This window comes from Triticum urartu, unplaced genomic scaffold (assembly GCF_003073215.2).
Source record: "Triticum urartu cultivar G1812 unplaced genomic scaffold, Tu2.1 TuUngrouped_contig_373, whole genome shotgun sequence".
NCBI classification, from domain to species: Eukaryota; Viridiplantae; Streptophyta; class Magnoliopsida; order Poales; family Poaceae; genus Triticum; species Triticum urartu.
In genome coordinates, this window is record NW_024114274.1 from 31,156 (window position 1) to 51,638 (window position 20,483).

Sequence of the window (20,483 nt, forward strand, 5' to 3'; positions counted from 1 at the left end):
CGCCTGGCCCCACGGTGGGCGCCAAATGTCGGGTGGTGGGTGCGACATATGCCAGCGGGTGGCTTATCTTTGTGGGAACCAGTAAGACATCGCCGGTGCCTGGAAGCGGGATAAGGCGAAGACATGCACGCCGGCAGATCTTACCCAACTTCGGGGCTCTCCGAGGAGATAACACCCCTACTGCTGCTCTACGGGGTCTCCGCATGATCACTCGATGAATCAAATAGCTACACAACGCTCCTTGAGCTGTTTTGGGGGGAGGAGGAAGAAAGGGCACGACTAGCCTGCTTCTTCTCCTCGAATGGTGTCTAGAACTAGCAGGGGGTCGAACCCTTTGCATGGGTGCCCCGGGGGGTTTATATAGGCCTACCCCCTGGGGGTACAATGGTAATCCGGCTGGGCGCGGGGCCCAGCCGTCTGTGACTGCACTCGCCGGCTTCTGCGCCGACTGCTGGGGCCCGCCGGCTGGTGGGTCCCGCCGGCTGGTGGGTCCCGCCGGCTGCCAACTCCTTGGTCACTCTGGCTTCATCTTGCTGACGTGAGCTTCATCGTGGTAAGCGCGGCTACAGTACCGCCGCCTGCCGGGCGATCGCTGTAGCCTTACCGCGTCTTGTCTCCTTAATGGGGCGTCTTCTTCGAGGGAGGCGGCAAGCCGGCCGCGGGGAGCCGGCTCCGTCTGAGGCCGGCTGGTCGGAAGCGTGGCCGCCTTCGGCCGTCCCTCCGCGCGAAGGGGCCCACCGCCTGTGGGCCGCGCTGGCGGCCCGTCGTGGGTGACGCCAGGGTCAACGTGGCTACAGTGCTGCGCCGGACGGGTCGTGCCTACCTCGTACGGCGCACTGTGCCAAGCGTGCCCCGGGATTCGGGGGTGGCAGGCTCTCCTGTAGCCACGCCCCGTCGCACCACCGTTAGGTGGGGCACCTTTGGGGGGTCGGGTCTTGACTGTTTTAGGGCGAGCCGGCTCGAAGGAGTCGGCCTTCTCACAAGCCGGCTTCTTGGAGTCGGCCCTTTCATGAGGGCTAAAGTCGGACCGCCTTCCGAAAGCCGGCCTTGATCTCTGCCGGCTAGTGGAAGGCGGCCCCAGGTCTTGGGTTCTCGAGAGCTGGGCAAGCTCGTAATTTTTGCAGAAAGGCCAGGGGAAGCCGGCTAGGCTACCCATGGCTATTTCCTCCGACACCATGAATACCATTCCATCACGAAATTTGCACATCGGTTAAAAACTCATCAATGTTAATCGCAATTTTTTCCTATTGTTTTTTAGATTTTACTGTCCACCCAGGTGTATGTGAGCTTCGAATCAGAAACTCCATGTCCCCTCAGATCGGTAATGTTTTGTTTTAGATGCTGTTGATCCGTTGGCATAGTGTAGGTTCTATGTTAGGCACTAACAGGTTTTCGCTCCATAGTGCACACATTTCGATTGGAGGCGTGCATGGTGGGTTTCTTGTTAGTGCACAACTCGCTCTTTTTCCCTTTCTCGTTTCCTTCTGAATCTCTCGTACAATTGTATTATCTGAATCTGTTGTAAAAAGAAGTTTCTTGCCCAGTAAACCTTATTACCATCACCAAGTGTGCGTAGATTCCTCACCTCATTCTTAACACCTTCCCATTGTTGGTGTAAATCAAGTGACCATCCCCTAAAGAAAGTAGACTCATCAGCTGCAAGACAATCTCGAACTGTGCAGTCATGATGGTTACATATGTTGAATAACACCGGAAACTTGTCACACAAAGGGGGTTTATCATTCAAAAAAAAAAAATTGATGCTCCAAAGTGCTTCCAAAATAGTATTTTGTTTTATTATTATTTTGCAATTTAAAAAACTAAATTTGGAAGCATTTTGGAGCATCGATCTTGTCTTTTCACCAGATCTCCGTGAATACCATTCCGTCACCAATTTGCACACGGGTTAAAATAAATCAATGTTAATCGCAAAATTTTCCTACTATTTTTTTGGATTTTACTGTCCACCCGGGTGTATGTGAGCTTGGAATCAAAAACTCCATGTCCGCTTAGATCTGTAATCTTTTGTCTTAGATGTTGCTGATCTGCTGGCGAAGTGTAGCTTCTATGTTAGGTGCTAACAGATTTTCGCTCCGTAGTGCACATTTCGATTGGAGGCGTGCGTGGTGGGTTTCTTGTTAGTACATAACTCACTCTTTTTCCCTTTCTCGTTTTCCCTTCTGATGAATCTCTTGAACAACTGTATTTTCGTTACAAGAGTAATGAAAAGGGGTTAAGCACGGTTGAAGAAAATAAAAAATGGCGCCGGGGTTTGGAACTGGGCTTCCTTAACCTTTTAGAGAAAAGACCGTTGCCTGACTTTAAATTAATAAAACCATCAGGCAATGAGAGTCACAACCAAGCCAAACCATACAACAACAGTATTAACCCACAACCAAAAAAGAACTGCCACAAGGCATGCAGGCCCGAGGATAACCCAAAAGGACAATTTAACTGAGGGAAGGCATGCTGAAGGAAAGCAACAGGAACTATGATGCCCTGGCCCGTTCCCTTTCGGAGAGAAAGATAGCAGTTGCACGCAAACTATCGATGAGGGCCTCCAATGCCGCCTTGTCAGCCTTCTTAATCAGAAATTTCCACTGCTGCAAAAGCATGGATAATTTGAAGATAACGTTAGCCACCGAACTAGGGAACACCTTTTCAATACTCGCTCCGTTTTCATTTAATCCGCGTATTAGTTTTGGTCAAAGTCAAGCTTTGTAAACTTTGACAAAGTTTTTATAAACAAAAATATGAACATACACAATAACAAATCAATACCATTAGATTTATTATTGAATGTACTTTCACATCATATATATTTATTATGGTAAATATTTATATTGTTTTCTATAAACTCGATCAAATTTTATAAAATTTGACTTCAGTCAACTCTAATATGCAGAGTAAATAAAAACGAAGGGAATAGTAATTTGTTTCTGGTAGTCCACAGGTGCCATGCATTTTAGACGTCGACGTGGATCGATCGTGCTCCTTTGTCCGCGCAGAGGGGGTGCGGGATCTACCAATTATGCGCACCCCTATGTGTCATTCCAAGCGGATCGCAGCACCAGAATCTACATTCCCAAGGAAGCACCTTCGTCCAAAAAAGTTCAGAATCAGAATCTAATTAGCCACACTGACCTTTCAATCGTCAAGCCGATGGCAATCCCGATACCATTCGAGCAACAAGGCGAGGCCGTCGGGGCGGCGCCCCAAGCGCCTATAAATAGCGGGCACCGAAGCAGCACAGCGATCATCAAACCATAACCGCCGGAGCTTCTCAAGTGCAAAAACCATCAGTCAGCGCAAACGTAGCTCAGTTGGAGATGTCTTCTGGGTCGAGGAGCTCATCCCGCGGCGGCGCCAACCCGGAGTGGAGCAAGAAAGAGAATAAGCTGTTCGAGGATGCACTCGCCTACTACGGCGAGGGCACGCCCGACCGCTGGCTCAAGGTGTCCCGCGCCATGGGCGGCACCAAGACGGCCGACGAGGTGCGCCGCCACTACGAGATCCTTGATAGCGACATCAAGCTGATCGACTCCGGCAGGGTCCCTTTCCCCAAGTACAACACCCAGGGCCAGGGGGCTTGGAACTGATTCATCAACCAAGGTAACCAAAACCCCAACCTGATCCTTGTCTCTTTTCTACAATTTATGTGTGGAAGATATATAGCGATCTCAATCAATTGTCATAATAAAGGTAGAGCATGCCCTAGCTAGGTTGACGTTCTCAATTAACAAAGAAACAGCAATGGAATGCCGCTTGTTGTCAATGCTGTCGATTCCTTGGCTGTTTCTGCTCCAGATGCACTGCAAACATCAGTGTGATTGCACTATTATTATTGCACATAATTTAAGCCCGGACCAGGAACCTTGAACATGAACAGCATCATGCACGCACAATTTGCTTGCATGGATGCGCTAATCTTAGAGACCCCTTTCTTAGAGTTCCTGCGTCCCTGCATAAGGCTGGGAATTGAAGTCTGTTTTGCACACCCTTTAGGGCCAAAAACCAGATTGCAGCGGTGCATATCCCAGATTGCAGAACATATATAGAGAGGTATCCAGTGGAATTCATTTTTGCCAAGCCTAGCATTCACACAAAACTATCCAAATAAGGGCATGTTTCTCCTATGGAAATGCAAATGTTAATGTAGCCCAGTTCTAGATTTGAGAAGTTGAGATAAGTTAACTTACAAGGTACCTCTCTCGTTGTATTTTTCTTTCCAGGAGGAAAGCTTCTGAATTCTGAAGATCCTGCAAACAGGATAATGTGTTGATAACCTAGTCCTTAGCTGGGACTATGTTACTGAAGCAAGCGTAATTATGTACCGTATAACGAAAATTGTGGGCACTTGGTTAGGAATAAAAGAAGAAAACATATGTGTGTACATAATATAATATTAGGTTTGTAAGCAAATCAATTGCGCTTGGTCTTGCAGACGGTAGCTTGTATTTTTCATTGTGTACAGTATTACTCCTCCCCAGTAAGTTTTGGAGTAAACAACAGTGATGTAAATTCCCAGTACTTGTGTGTACTGTTTATGAACTTGTGCTGGTAGAATATTCCTGTTTGCCAATATCAGTTGGTTCAAGACTCCGATGTTTACTTTGTACTTTACATGTTATCACTATTGATCCCTTCCAACGAAGATGGAGTAGATGTGGGTATGACTATGTGCCATCTGATAACTTGTGTACTCCCTCCGTTTTACTTATTTCGCATATTAGCTTTGACTGAAGTCAAATTTTGAAAAGTTTGACCAAGTTTATAGAAAACTATATAAACATTTATAATAACGGCCGGATGGCATTCAAGTGTGTCCTAGATCTTACCTTGACGTGGTAGCTCCCTTCCTCATCAGCGGTAGATCTAGGAGATCGTACGTTCCTGTATTATTAACGGCCATATTATTTCTACATAACCAAAGCAACCAATGTAAAGCCACAAACATGTTTAAGTATCATCCCAAAACCGAACTTCATCTATGTTTCCAGCCTTGGATTGGGCAGTGGTGGCCCCATGTGCGCCGTACCCTCCATGGAGGTGCCGTCTTGGAGGTTTGGGTTTTAGGGAGAGTGTGGCTGTGGGCGGTGGGCTCCAGAGGCTCGAGCGATGGCGGTGGTGTGGAGGTTGGAAGTTGGAGTGGCGTGGCGTCAACCGCGTTGACGACAACGGGTCTTGGCGGCATTGTGTAGCACAATCTTAGCGACGGATGCGAATGGATGGACGAGGATAGGGCGGTAGCATGTTTTCAACCGTGGCGGCGTCGATGGTCGGTCCTCCTGGCAAGTATAATGTGGATCTCTTTCCTCGAGATGAGTCAGCGGATCGATGGGGTGGCGACTTTTGAAGCGTGTGCATGTGGTGTACGCATCGGGTCCGCTGCATCAGGACTATGCTCCGGGTACATCATGCAAGCAGACCAGTGGTGAGCCCGGTTCTAAATGGTGGGGAGTGATGCCATTCCCCGTTGTCGAGTTTGTAGGTTTGGGTGGTGGCTTCGAGTTATTTGGTGTATGTTCTCGTCAGACCTTTGTTAAATAATTTAATAAAGATGAATGTATGAATCTATTGATTGAGAGGCCGGGGGTTTTAACCTCCATTTTGGAAAATAAATCTCATGTTTGTTGTGTGCTTCTTGTTTGCAAAGATGCCATTGTGCTTACGGTGGAGCATGGTTTTCACTTTTCAATTTATTATTGTTGAGACTGATTGCCAGACGGTGCAGAACCTTTCGAAGATGACAAATCGGGAGTTCATATCATGAAGGGGATGAGATCGATCTCCAATTCTTCACTACTCTGTAAACTAATATAACACCTAGTAGTGATCTAAACGGTCCTCTCAAGTGACGAGGAGGACAATGGAGGAGGCAATGACGTTGGCGGCAGCGATGATGATGTCGACGTTGAAGAATGGTGAAGAATCTTTCTCAACTATGATGACGATGGCACAGGGCCTGACCCCATGGGTGTTGGGATGTCTAGAGCGGACTGGCTGGCCCTCGTGAAGTCAGATTAGTAAGGTGTAAGTTTGTGTTTCAACTAGACTATGTTTTGGTGGATTGTTAATGTGAATTATGTGTATAATTTCGGTTAGAAGATCTATGTCCACCATATCCAAATCGAATTTACGTGAATTACTCCATTATATTAAGGAAATTGGCTAGGTCCGGCCAACAGTTAGTGGAGTAAAAATACCCCACTAAGCTTTACTCAGCAGAATACTCCTTATTTTTAGAAGATCGGCTAGTGTTGCTCTAACCAATAGAGTGCTTTACGGTGCCGCTTACAAAAATAAAATAAAATATACTACCACATTTTTGCAGCAACGTTCTCTGTAGCAGTAGGTAGCTGTTGATGCACCTTGCATCCTGGCATAATCCCAACCATCCAATGTGTAGCCGCCAATTGATAGAATCTATTCCAACTTCTAAGACCAAAAAGAAAGAATGGGTCTCCCCGGCCACGACTCCAATATGTTTGGAGAAGGAATTTGACCATATGCCATGATGAGGTTGCGACGCCTTCTATCCATGGTCCTGTGACTCTGCTCATGTTCGGCGGTTGGCCACGGGGGCGATGGCATTGCGAGATTTTCCAACGCCACCATGCAGAGATTCCGCTGCCACATATTCCATCTTTACAGGAGAAGCTAGCTAGCTAGCTCACGTGGAGGCGCTCCGGTCCTTCTGGTGTTGGCCGTGGACCAAAGAAACCGGGCATCTTGCCCCAGTACAGTAGATCGGGGAGGCATGGGCCGAACAGATCGATCTCGCTGGAATATAATCCGCATAAAGCGCGGTTTCAGGATGACAGGATCCCCCTGTCATATTCTGATTTTTGAACCTCCTTTCTGAAATGCATCTTGTCAGCTACTTTACTTAGGGCAAATTTCTGCTAGCTAGGCAGAGCTCATGCTTTCTGAAATACATAAGTACGCTGCTTGATCAGCTCACCTCTGTTGTGTACTCCCTCCGTAAACTAATATAAGAGCGTTTAGATCACTAAGGGAATACTACGTACCTACGAGCCTCACAACACGGAGATCACTGTTCTTCTAGTGGTTTTGTACTGGGTTTGTACCTGTGGTCTATGCTTTGTGTCTTGACTAGCTCACGCAGCCACTGAAAGAATTGGTGGAAGCGTATGCACTCTGGCAGGGACGCGTACGTGTTATATAGCACAAGATTATAAGGTTCGGCCGGTGGTTATTAGCCTTGACCTTCGTTCCAAGTTATACACAAGATAAGGAGATAGATATCAATCTAGTCTAACCACCGGCCATGTTTACAACGGATCACACATACACAATATTGATACAAGTTGACACGACTACAAGTCTATCGTCTAACATCCTCCCTCAATCTGAACGTGTCAAGGTTGAGATTGTTCTTGAACGCTTGTAGTTGTCGAACTTGTAGAGGTTTTGTAAAACCATCAGCAACTTGATCCCCTGTTGGAATGAATCTGATCTCTAGCATTTTTCTTGCAACTCTTTCTCTAACAAAATGAAAATCAATTTCTATGTGTTTCGTCCTTGCATGAAGCACAGGGTTAGTAGAAAGATATGTTGCTTCAAGATTATCACACCAGAGACAGGAGATATGTGGTCTTTCGACGCCCAACTCATCTAGTAGGGTTTCTACCCACATTACCTCAGCTGTTGCATTTGCAAGAGGCTTATATTCTGCTTCAGTGCTAGAACGAGAAATTGTTGCTTGTTTCTTTGCATTCCATGATATGAGGTTAGAGCCAAAGAACACAGCAAACCCACCAGTAGATCTCCTATCATTAGGACATCCTGCCCAATCTGCATCAGAAAAAGCACTTACTGTCGTTGAAGGTGACTTGCATATTCTGAGACCTGTTCCAGCACTTCCTTGAATGTATTCACATCTGTCCAGTGTAAGGATGTAGGAGCATGCAAGAACTGACAAACCTTATTAACAGAGTAAGCTATGTCAGGTCTTGTTAAGGTTAAATATTGAAGTGCACCAACTATACTTCTGTATTTGGTTCCTTCTTCTGGGCTCAACTTTTCTCCTTCATGCAATGATAATTTTTCAGTTGTAGACAGAGGTGTTCTTGTAGGTTTGCAATCCTTCATGCCTACACGCTTGATTATGTCTCTAGCATATTTCTCTTGAGTTAACAGAATACCATCATGTGCCTTTTTAACTTCAATACCTAGAAAGTAACTTAGTTCTCCTAGGTCCTTAAGAGCAAACTCATTTTTCAAATTCTTAAGTAAAGCTGAGGTGGCTTCTTGTGATGAGCTAGCAACAATTATATCATCTACATAAATGAGCATGAAGATGATCACCTTCCCTTTCTTGAAGAAGAATAAAGAAGTATCTCCCTTTGAGGGTCGAAAGCCAAGTTGTTGCAGTTTCATACTCAATCTAGAGTACCAAGCCCTGGGTGCCTATTTCAAGCCATACAGAGCTTTGTCCAATTTACACACATGTTGAGATTTGATGCCATCCACAAAACCAGGTGGCTGTTGCATATAGACCTCTTCCTCGAGAACGCCATGCAAGAACGCATTCTGTACATCCAATTGACGAAGGCTCCATCCCCTGGAGACAACAATGGACAAAACAAGCCTGATAGTAGCTGCCTTCACAACAGGAATAAAGGTGTCCTCATAATCAATACCATAGCGTTGTTTGAACCCTTTAGCAACTAGTCTAGCTTTATACCTGTCTATGGTACCATCAGAATTCCTTTTTATTTTGTACACCCATTTACAATCTATAACATTTCTTCCTCGTTTAGGTGGAACTAGATGCTAAGTGCGATTTCTCATAAGTGCATCATACTCTATCTCCATAGCATGTTTCCAGTTTTTATCATTTAAAGCTTCTGTTAAATCTCTTGGCTCTCTAGCAGCAGCAAAGTTCACAAACTTGAAATTTTATCATACCTAGCTGTTCCATCCTTAGGAACAAGCGGTTTGAAGATACCTTTCTGCGAGCGTGTACTGGGCCGTCCTATATTCACAGGAGATCCTGTTGCCGCAGAGGATTCGATACCTCGTACCTCTGACGAGCGCACCAGCAGATCTCCCTCGACTGCCGCTCGGTCGGGCGTGGGATCACGCGCTGGTGGCGACAACGACAGGTCAGGCCCACGTGCAGGCGACGGCGCGCCAGGCGATACGTGCCCAGGAGACCATGCGCTGCCATCATCACTGCGGGGTGACGTCGATGGGTCAGGCCCAACGTGTGGGGACACACCAGTCAACGCGGTTTCTCCAGACCGCGTGCCCATCTCGCGCCGCGTGTCACGTCCCGACGCGCCAGCCTCAAGTCCACCACCCGCGGCCCCAGCGGCGGCGACAGGATCCGCCTGGGGATCCGTCCGCGCAGGGGATCGCGCAGGAGGTGTGCTGCCAGAGGATCTCTCGGGATCAGAAGCAGCCAGAGGATCTCCCTCGTGTCCCGTGCCAACCTAGTTTGGACCTATTTGCTGCATAAAATCATAGGCTAGACCAGGATTTTCTGCCGCATTTTTTGCATTTTGCTCTGCAACACAGTTATTAGGATTAGTAGTACTATTAATCACATGATCATCACCATTTTCTCCCCCATGATCAGAAGGATTAAGCAGCTCCGGTGGTAACAAAAGGATTTCAGCACGTAGCCGAGCACCTGCATTAGGATGGAGAGTGGAAAAGGGAAAGGTGTTTTCATCGAACACTACATCCCAAGAAATATAAACTCGTCCTGTAGATATGTCAAGACATTTATAGCCCTTGTGCAAATTACTATATCCAAGGAATGTGCATTGCTTGGAGCAAAACTGGAGCTTGTGATTATTGTATGATCGTAGATTAGGCCAGCATGCGCATCCAAAGATGCGAGTGAGAGGATTTTCGAAATTTATGACTTTGCTAGGCATCCTATTGATTAGATAGGTAGCAGCAATGAAGGCCTCATCCCAGAACTTTAATGGCATGGAGGCTTGAGCAAGCAAGGACAAACCAACTTCGACAATATTTCGATGTTTACGCTCAGCTGATCCATTCTGCTGATGAGCATGAGGACAGGAGACATGATGTGATATTCCAATTTTTGTGAAAAAAGAATTCAACTTCTCATACTCTCCACCCCAATCCGTTTGAAGGGCAAGAATTTTTCTATCAAATTGTCTTTCACCGAGGTTTTGGAAGTCATGAAATTTCTGAAAAACTTCAGACTTATGTTTGATTAGGTAGATCCAGGTAAATTTACTGAAATCATCAATGAAACTCACGTAGTATTTTTTTCTTCCTACGGTTTCAATGGCAGGACCCCATACATCAGAGAAAATGAGTTCCAAAGGAAACTTTGATTCACTAAAAGATTTTGGATAAGGCAACTGGTGACTTTTGCCTTTTTGGCATGCGTCACAAACAAGATTATTCTCATTATTACTATCACATGGGAGTTTATTTTCACTAAGAATCTTCCTAACAACAATGGAAGATGGGTGACCAAAACGTCGGTGCCACCAGTCCAAAGATGGTCTAGTGACACTTAGCACTTACTTCCTGACGTTTCCTCCGGTGTGTTTGACAGGATAGAGACCTCCTCTACCCCTGCCTCGAAGAAGGACCCTCCTCGTTTCCAGATCCTTTACAAGGAAAAAATGAGGGTGAATTTCAACAAAGGTATCATTATCAATGGCAAGTTTACTTGCAGAAATTAGATTTTTTGTGGCCTCCGGAACATGAAGGACATCATTCAAAAGAAGATCACGATCAGGGGTTGAAATAGTTGTATGACCAATGTGATCGATAGTCATACCTGATCCATTTGCGGTGTGGATTTGTTTGCCACCGGTGTACCTCTCCCGGACGGTTAGCTTCTCCAAGTCGCTGGTGATATGGTCAGTGGCTCCGCTGTCCATATACCAGTTCGTGTCCATGCCGTACTGGGGAGCCGCCACCACGTTCACCGAGCACTCTTCCCCTCCTTGATAGGAGGAGTCATAGCGCTTCCAGCACTTCCATGCTGGATGCCCGAGCTTGCCGCAGATCTGACAAGCAACCTTGGCAGCGGGATTGTTGTTGTAGTTCCCTCCGCCACCACCGTTGTTGCCCCCCATGTTGCCGCGGTTCGGCTGCTTGTTGAAGTTGCCGCGGCCGCGGTCACCACCGCCGCCGTCGCCGCCGCCGCCGCCTTGCCTGGGGAAGTTGCGGCCGCGGTCACCACCGCCACCGCCGTTGCTGTTGTTCTGCTTGTTGGAGCGTCCGCGGGAGGCCGCGTTTGCAGAGGACTAGGAGGACCCGCTGCGCAGATTCATACGTGTCTCGAAGCTCAAAAGCTGCGAGTACAGCTCGGGGACGGTCACCGGCTCGACCCGAGAGCACATGGCAGAAACCACGGGGTCGAACTCCTCATCGAGTCCAGCAAGGATATGAGACACAACATCCTCCTCATCTACTTTCTTTCCTGAAGCAACAAGTTCATCACATAAAGATCTAATTTTACCAACATATTCAGTGATGTTGGAGTTGCCCTTCTGAAGATTTGCCAGTGCAACTCTGACATTGACGGTGCGGGCGCGGGTGTGCGAGGCCAGCATCCCCTGCACCGTGTTCCAGAGCTCGGCGGCGGTGTGGCAGGTTGCCACTTGGATGGCCATCTCGCGCGGCAGGGAGGACAGCGGGTAGGAGAACACCTGCTGATCCTTCGCGTACCACGCGAAGAACTCCGGGTTGGGTGCCTTCGACTTGGTCTTGCCATCGCCGGAGGTGACTTCAACATTCAGAGGGGGCACTACCTGGTCGATGTTGAGGTAGCCCTGCATTTGCGCCCCCCTGATCGCAGAGAGCACAGTTGCGCGCCATAGCGCCTCGTTCCCTCTTGTGAGCTTCTCGGTGACGCTGTGTACAAATGGTGACGAGGGGAAGGAGGTGGAGCTTGAAGATGTCGCCATGGATGTGAGCGAGGCAGGCTCTGATTACCATGAAAGAATTGGTGGAAGCGTATGCACTCTGGCAGGGACGCGTACGTGTTATATAGCACAAGATTACAAGGTTCGGCCGATGGTTATTAGCCTTGACCTCTACTCCAAGTTATACACAAGATAAGGAGATAGATATCAATCTAGTCTAACCACCAGCCATGTTTACAACGGATCATACGTACACAATATTGATACAAGTTGACACTACTACAAGTCTATCGTCTAACAGCCACCACGTACAATCTGCATCAAACTAGATCCCAAACCTGCCAACCACTACCAGAAAAACTGGGGTTGCCGACGGCCAAATCTATGCCGACGGCCCCCGTCGGCATCTATGGACCTATGCCGACGGCCAAGGATAGGCCGTAGGCGTAGAATAGCCGTCGGCATACATCCATCTATGCCGACGGGGCCGTCGGCATAGACGAGGCCGTCGGGACCGCCTGAGATACGCCTACAGGGCCCGTCGGCATAGGACAGGCCGTCAGCATAGCCCAGGCCCACCTGCCCGGTCAGCGCTGACCATTTGACGGCGTTGATCCTACGCCGACGGGCGGTAATGGCCGCCGTCGGCATATCTGTGGCAGAGGTATGCCTACGGCATAGCCGTCGGCATAGGCCCCTTTGCCACGTCAACGATCCGTGTGCCACGCCACGTCATCGATCCGTGTGTGCACAGATATGCCGACGGCCTTGCCGTCGGCATATGTTTACTTTACTTAATTTTTTATTTTTACTTTGGTTATCTGTGGCAGAGGTATGCCTACGGCACAGCCGTCGGCATAGGCCCCTTCGCCACGTCATCGATCTGTGTGCCACGCCACGTCATCGATCCGTGGGACAACCTACGTCATCGATCCGTGTATTTTACTTTATTTTTTTATTTTTACTTTGTTTTATTATTTTTACTTTATTTTAGTTTTTGCTTTTGCATAAGATAATTATGCCTTATCTAAAAAAACATACCCGATGGTATATCGATTGCCCCCCGTTATGAACGTCGCTATCGCCGTGTCACGGAGGGGGGAAACGGTCGACACGGAAGGGATTCTGGTTGGTGGGGGGATTCGGGGTGTAGCTATGTCACCGAAACATCGCACGGGTCCCGATGCATATGTTAAAGTGTTCATGCATGCGTAGACGCCCGTCTTGGGGCTCCGGGATGTGCCCCCCCTCACGGACGGCGCTGCCGCCGGCACCTGGAGGCGGAAACGGACGCGTGGGGTCTACACGGAGGGGATCTTGCTGTGGGTCTGGCCCGGATGTTGCTCCAAAGTGTTCCTATGGGCTGACCTAACACAACCGGGTGGGGAGGTCCACTGGTCAAAGCCCGTCCGTGCAAAGTCAAAGGGCTAGATCCCGTGGTCAAACGCTACAAGGTTAGGTGGGACGGGGGCACTGGGGGGGGGGGGTAGCAATGCCACCGGAGCGTCGCACCGGGCCCTCATACATGCAGGTTGGTGTGGTGGCATGTCCGAAGAGGCGGGACGCGTCTCCGGTGCGTGCCCCCCCCTCACGGACGGCGATGACACGGTAGTAGACGTTCTGCGGTAACGATGCGGCGTCAATATTACTAAATACTCGGAGCGCGATAAAATCAAGAGTTTTTTTGCACGACGTGGGCACATGTGCTATAGGAACGATGGTATTTTTTCATAATTTTTAGTGATGGAGAAGTATCCGAAAAATTCCCTCTACGCGGATTGCCCTTCGCGCGTCTACGACTGTGGCCGGCGGCCTCCAGGGGCTAGCATGCCGCCAAATCTTGCATAGGCGGCCTCTCACAAGTCTGGAAGTGTTGTGGCGGTTGCAAACGCCCGGCACGCGTGTCCGGGGTGTGCCCCCCCTCACGGACGGCGCTGCCGCCGGCACCTGGAGGGGGGAAACGGACGCGTGGGGTCTACACGGAGGGGATCTTGCTGTGGGTCTGGCCCGGATGTTTCTCCAAAGTGTTCCTATGGGCTGACCTAACACAACCGGGTGGGGAGGTCCACTGGTCAAAGCCCGTCCGTGCAAAGTCAAAGGGCTAGATCCCGTGGTCAAACGCTACAGGGTTAGGCGGGACGGGGGCACTGGGGGTAGCAATGCCACCGAAGCGTCGCACCGGGCCCTCATACATGCGGGGTGGTGTGGTGGCATGTCCGAAGAGGCGGGACGCGTCTCCGGTGCATGCCCCCCCCTCACGGACGGCGATGACACGGTAGTAGATGTTCTGCGGTAACGATGCGGCGTCAATATTACGAAATACTCAGAGCGCGATAAAATCAAGAGTTTTTTTGCACGACGTGGGCACATGTGCTATAGGAACGATGGTATTTTTCATAATTTTTGGTGATGGAGAAGTATCCGAAAAATTCCCTCTACGCGGATTGCCCTTCGCGCATCTACGACTGTGGCCGGCGGCCTCCGGGGGCTAGCATGCCGCCAAATCTTGCGTAGGCGGCCTCTCACAAGTCTGGAAGTGTTGTGGCGGTTGCAAACGCCTGGCACGCGTGTCCGGGGTGTGCCCCCCCTCACGGACGGCGCTGCCGCCGACACCTGGAGGGGGGAAACGGACGCGTGGGGTCTACACGGAGGGGATCTTGCTGTGAGTCTGGCCCGGATGTTGCTCCAAAGTGTTCCTATGGACTGACCTAACACAACCGGGTGGGGAGGTCCACTGGTCAAAGCCTGTCAGTGCAAAGTCAAAGGGCTAGATCCCGTGGTCAAACGCTACAGGGTTAGGCGGGACAGGGGCACTGGGGGTAACAATGCCACCGGAGCGTCGCACCGGGCCCTCATACATGCGGGGTGGTGTGGTGGCATGTCCGAAGAGGTGGGACGCCTCTTCGGTGCGTGCCCCCCCCCCTCACGGACGGCGATGACACGGTAGTAGACGTTCTGCGGTAACGATGCGGCATCAATATTACTAAATACCCAGAGCGCGATAAAATCAAGAGTTTTTTTGCACGACGTGGGCACATGTGCTATAGGAATGATGGTATTTTTTCATAATTTTTGGTGATGTAGAAGTATCCGAAAAATTCCCTCTACGCGGATTGCCCTTCGCGCGTCTACGGCTGTGGCCGGCGGCCTCCGGGGGCTAGCATGCCGCCAAATCTTGCGTAGGCGGCCTCTCACAAGTCTGGAAGTGTTGTGGCTGTTGCAAACGCCCGGCACGCGTGTCTGGGGTGTGCCCCCCCCCCTCACGGACGGCGCTGCCGCCGGCACCTGGAGGGGGGAAACGGACGCGTGGGGTCTACACGGAGGGGATCTTGCTGTGGGTCTGGCCCGGATGTTGCTCCAAAGTGTTCCTATGGGCTGACCTAACACAACTGGGTGGGGAGGTCCACTGGTCAAAGCCCATTCGTGCAAAGTCAAAGGGCTAGATCCCGTGGTCAAACGCTACGGGGTTAGGCGGGACGGGGGCACTGGGGTAGCAATGCCACCGGAGCGTCGCACCGGGCCCTCATACATGCGGGGTGGTGTGGTGGCATGTCCGAAGAGGCGGGACGCATCTCCGGTGCATGGCCCCCCCTCACGGATGGCGATGACACGGTAGTAGACGTTCTTCGGTAACGATGCGGCGTCAATATTACTAAATACTTGGAGCGCGATAAAATCAAGAGTTTTTTTGCACGACGTGGGCACATGTGCTATAGGAACGATGGTATTTTTTCATAATTTTTGGTGATGGAGAAGTATCCGAAAAATTCCCTCTACGCGGATTGCCCTTCGCGCGTCTACGACTGTGGCCCGCGGTCTTCGGGGGCTAGCGTGCCACCAAATCTTGCGTAGGCGGCCTCTCACAAGTCTGAAAGTGTTGTGGCTGTTGCAAATGCCCGGCACGCGTGTCTGGGGTGTGCCCCCCCTCACGGACGGCGCTGCCGCCAGCACCTGGAGGGGGGAAACGGACGCGTGAGGTCTACACGGAGGGGATCTTGCTGTGGGTCTGGCCCGGATGTTGCTCCAAAGTGTTCCTATGGGCTGACCTAACACAACTGGGTGGGGAGGTCCACTGGTCAAAGCCCGTCCGTGTAAAGTCAAAGGGCTAGATCCCGTGGTTAAGCGCTATAGGGTTAGGCGGGACGGGGGCACTGGGGGGGGGGGTAGCAATGCCACCGGAGCGTCGCACCGGGCGTGTGGTGGCATGTTCGAAGAGGCGGGACGTGTCTCCGATGCGTGGCCCCCCTCACGGATGGCGATGACACGGTAGTAGACGTTCTGCGGTAACGATGTGGCGTCAATATTACTAAATACTCGAAGCGCAATAAAATCAAGAGTTTTTTTTGCACGACGTGGGCACATGTGCTATAGGAACGATGGTATTTTTTCATAATTTTTGGTGATGGAGAAGTATCCGAAAAATTCCCTCTACGCGGATTGCCCTTCGCGCGTCTACGGCTGTGGCCGGCGGCCTCCGGGGGCTAGCATGCCGCCAAATCTTGCGTAGGCGGCCTCTCACAAGTCTGGAAGTGTTGTGGCGGTTACAAACGCCCGACACACGTGTCCGGGGTGTGCCCCCCCTCACGGACGGCGCTGCCGCCGGCACCTGGAGGGGGGAAACGGACGCGTGGGGTCTACACGGAGGGGCGTGCCACCTCTTCGGACATGCCACCACACCACCCCGCATGTATGAGGTCCCGGTGCGATGCTCCGGTGGCATTGCTACCCCGCCAGTGTCCCCGGCCCGCCTAACCCTGTACCGTTTGACTACGGAATCTAGCCCTTTGACTTTGCACGGACGGGCTTTGACCAGTGGACCTCCCCACCCGGTTGTGTTAGGTCAGCCCATAGGAACACTCTGGAGGAACATCCGGGCCAGACCGACAGCAAGATCCCCTCCATGTAGACCTGACGCGTCCGTTTCCCCCCTCCAGGTGCCGGCGGCGGCGCCGTCCTTAAGGGGGGGCACACCCCGGAGATGCGTGCCGCCTCTTCGGACATGCCACCACACCACCCCGCATGTATGAGGGCCCGGTGCGACGCTCCGGTGGCATTACTACTCCCCCACGGCCCCCGTCCTCCCGTGATAGACCTCACGGACGTGGCTGCCGCCGTGTCCCGGAGGGGGGAAACGGCCACGTCGGGCCGACACGGAGGGTATCTTTGGGTGGTTTGGGCCGAAATGGTGTTTGGGGGTGCAGCACATGCTGTAACAAAAAAATAAAAAATAAAAAATGCCGTAACAAAAAAATAAAAAAAATGCAAAGTATCTATGCCGACGGCTTAGCCATCGGCATAACAGCGCACATGTCCACGGATCGATGACATGGCAAAGGGGCGGGCCTATGCCGACGGCCAGGCCGTCGGCATAGGGCCGACCTTATCCCTTGCGGTTCGCCCCTACCACCCATACGCCATCCATCTCCCCCTTCCTCCCCGACCCACACCCGCGCCGCCGCCCACCACCTCCGCCGCCCGCCCTGAGCACGCCACCGCCGGCCCCGAGCCCGCCGCCCCGCGCCGCACCAACCCCGGGCCGCCCCGCCCCGCCCCGAACCCGCCATCGCCCGCGCCTCCCCCGTCTCCCCCACCCACCCGCGGTGCACCACCGTCCTCCCCGCCCCGCGCCGCACCGCCGTCCTCCCCGCCTCGCGTCGCGCCGCCGGCTGGATCCGCCCACGCCGCCGTTGTCTCTGCGCGGATCAGCCCGCACCGCCACTGTATTCGCCCGTCCCGGCCTCCCTCGACACATCCCCTCACGGCCGGCCCTCCCTCCCCCGACCTCCATCCCCGCCCCGACTTCCATCGACCCTGCCCCGGCGGCCACTTCGTCCGTGCCTGCCCCTTCGCCGCCTGCTCTGGCCCGTCGTCCGTGCCTGCCCCTCCCCCCGAGCCGGCCCTCCCCCACGGTGAGCTCCCTCCCTCCCTCTCTGTAGATTTTTTTTGATAATTTTGTTGTTGTTCATAGTTATGTAACTAGATGGATGGATGCATAGTTAGTTGATAGATGATTTGATGATAGTTACAAATGTGAGAAATGCAAGAAAAGCAATTTTTTTAACAAGGGGCATGACGTTAGATGATAGATTTTTTGATGATAGTTGCAAATGTATGATGATTGTTACATGATAGATGATGATGTTAATGATGATAGATGATGATGTTGATGATATATAATGATTTTTTTTGCGGAAGAGATGATATAGGATGCTGATTTTTATGATTCGATGATTGTTAGATGATGATGATGATGAATATATTGTGATGTACTTAATTATTGTCACGGTGCAGGTTCTGTGGTGTTCCATCTCGGTGGAGTGATTGTCGTAGGAGCTATTGGTCCCCGGTTGTCCTTCCGGTGTTCGACTACTTCCTCTACAACCGAGGGTGAGCTACGAATCATGTGACTAGATTTCATTCTCAAGTCAACTGACGTAACCTAGGCGTCTCCCGTCCTGTCGGGGATATACCCCGCTGTGTAAACCGGCCGGAAGTTAACCCGGCCGGGCTTGGCAGTTTATCTGAAGACCCCGCTGACACCTGGCGAGTTACTGGTGACCCGCCCTGACCTGGCGGTTTACAAGCAACCCACATGGTCATTATGACTCACTAGTGATCCGGCGTGCGGGATCGACGGATGACAAGGCCCAAAGCCCAGAAGGCCGGTTCACGTTTAACGCTGGGCCGGTTTAAGAGGAAAGGCATGAGGAACATTATCTTACAAGGAGCTAAGACCTGGACTTGTATCCGGTTTGTATTAGAGATAGACCAATCCTAATCCTAATAGGACTCTACATGTAACCCGCCCCTCCAACATATATAAGGAGGGGCAGGGCTCCCCAAAAGAGACAAGATTCACAAGTTCCACAAGTTGGACAAGTTAGATTTAGACAATAGCTCTCGAGATAGAGCATTCTTGTAACCGTGGTCATCATCATCAATATCAATGAAGCAGGATGTAGGCTTTTACCTTCACCGTGAGGGGCCGAACCTGTGTAAAACATCGCGTCTCTCGTCCCGCTCAACCCCTCTCAAGTTACCACATAGATGCGTTGGCCTCGCGACTAAGTCCTGACACTAAGGACATCTGCCGTGACAATTCCACGACAGTTGGCGCCCACCGTGGGGCTTGCGCACGATGGTATTGGGTTCTTGAAGGAATTTCTCTAAAAGGATCGAGAAGTTCGCAAATTTCCGGATGAAAAAGAAGTCGACGCAGAAGACAACATCATTAACAAACAGTCAAAGCGACGTATACAAGATTTAAAGATCAAAGGAGAAAATTAGGGTCGTGTTTATGCGCCAGCGCATACCACCAGATGATCCATCGGGGCTGGATTAGTTTCCATTGTCCCTGAGGGTCGAAATCTTGCATCTGAAATCAATCGACACGAGGTGCAACTCGCCGAGACCGAAAGACTTTGGCGGTTCTGTCGTCCGTGTCCAAACCCAACTCGGAGCATCATTATTGCATGGCGTGGCACCCTAGGTTTGCTGCCAGCTTTTTAAAAAGGACCAAGTGCTACTAGTACAAGTTGGATGTGAGAAACAATCATCCGGGCGCTCGCATCAAGTCCCAAGGCGTATCAGTGTACGCTGTTGCTGCTACGTCCAGGAGCATGGAGCAAAGATAGAAGGAAAGGTACTACTTCAGGTAGTAGTGCGCGTGAAGCAGATACGTCACCACAGTGGTCAACGGCCGCCGCCGCTTTAACATGCAGCCGGCTTACGCTGTCTCCGCCGGCGGGCTGACTCGCCTCGTCTCTGCTTTGAGCCCTTTGCTGCGCGATAAGCCGCTTCCGCTACGGCCAGCGTTAAGTCACCGCTCGCCGAGGGCCGGCCCTTGTTCAGCAGTACTGCACATCCAGCCACATCAAAATCGTCTTCGCTGCTCCACCACTCGCCGCGCTTCACTCCCAAATTTATTGATGGATATTACATATGAATCATCTGCCATACGAACAAATTAGGTGTTATTTTTCTAAACTTTTACTGGTACAACTAAGTATCATCCAAAGCTTTTTCCACGATATGCTATGCTATACACAGGTCAACGGATCATGGCCAAGGTATGATCCGGTCCTCATGCACCGGCGTCGGAGGCAACGTATACATCTGCACCGCCCGTGCCGGGCGTTTAAAGACCTGGAAAATAACCCGGAGGGTTTCTGCTTGAACCGCCGGGACCATATTGAGTCGCCAGACACGTAAACCGCCTCTGTCGCGACGAACAGATCATCCGTTGTCCGAATAAAAAACATTAGGTGATATCCATCTAAATCTAATTTCTTGGTATATATTGTTTTTATCAAGGGAACAATTACTTTGGACCGGATATTATGATATGCAGGACAATTATTCATTATAAAACATGGTTTATACCATGGGTACGGAGTACGCGCTGGCAACGTCCTGCCCGGTGATCGTCCATACCACATTACACGGTGAATGGACGCGTACAAGCTGCCACCCGTACAGCCCGGTTTACATCAATTAGCCGAGACTGCGCCTGTGATTGGCTCATCTGTCCGCTCTCGCGGCCGGTTCACACGTGCGCGTCGGTTTACAACGCTGCGGCCGATTCTCCCGTCC

At 50.9% G+C, this 20,483-nt stretch overlaps 1 protein-coding gene and 1 pseudogene across 1 annotated transcript; one reads left to right on the forward strand and one right to left on the reverse strand.

The window, feature by feature from the left end:
- Positions 1 to 3,274: 3,274 nt before the first annotated feature.
- Positions 3,275 to 4,618, forward strand: LOC125527381 (protein RADIALIS-like 3). Its single transcript, XM_048691894.1, has 2 exons — positions 3,275 to 3,612; positions 4,233 to 4,618. The coding sequence occupies exon 1, from the start codon at positions 3,330 to 3,332 to the stop codon at positions 3,597 to 3,599; it is 270 nt and encodes an 89-aa protein (XP_048547851.1). The 5' UTR covers positions 3,275 to 3,329; the 3' UTR covers positions 3,600 to 3,612; positions 4,233 to 4,618.
- A 6,684-nt stretch (positions 4,619 to 11,302) lies between these two features.
- On the reverse strand, positions 11,303 to 11,441 carry LOC125527383 (annotated as a pseudogene).
- Between the last annotated feature and the right edge of the window lie 9,042 nt (positions 11,442 to 20,483).

Bases quoted from the DNA above. Each gene is read 5' to 3' on its own strand.
- LOC125527381 (XM_048691894.1), top strand. From the start codon at position 3,330: ATGTCTTCTGGGTCGAGGAGCTCATCCCGCGGCGGCGCCAACCCGGAG.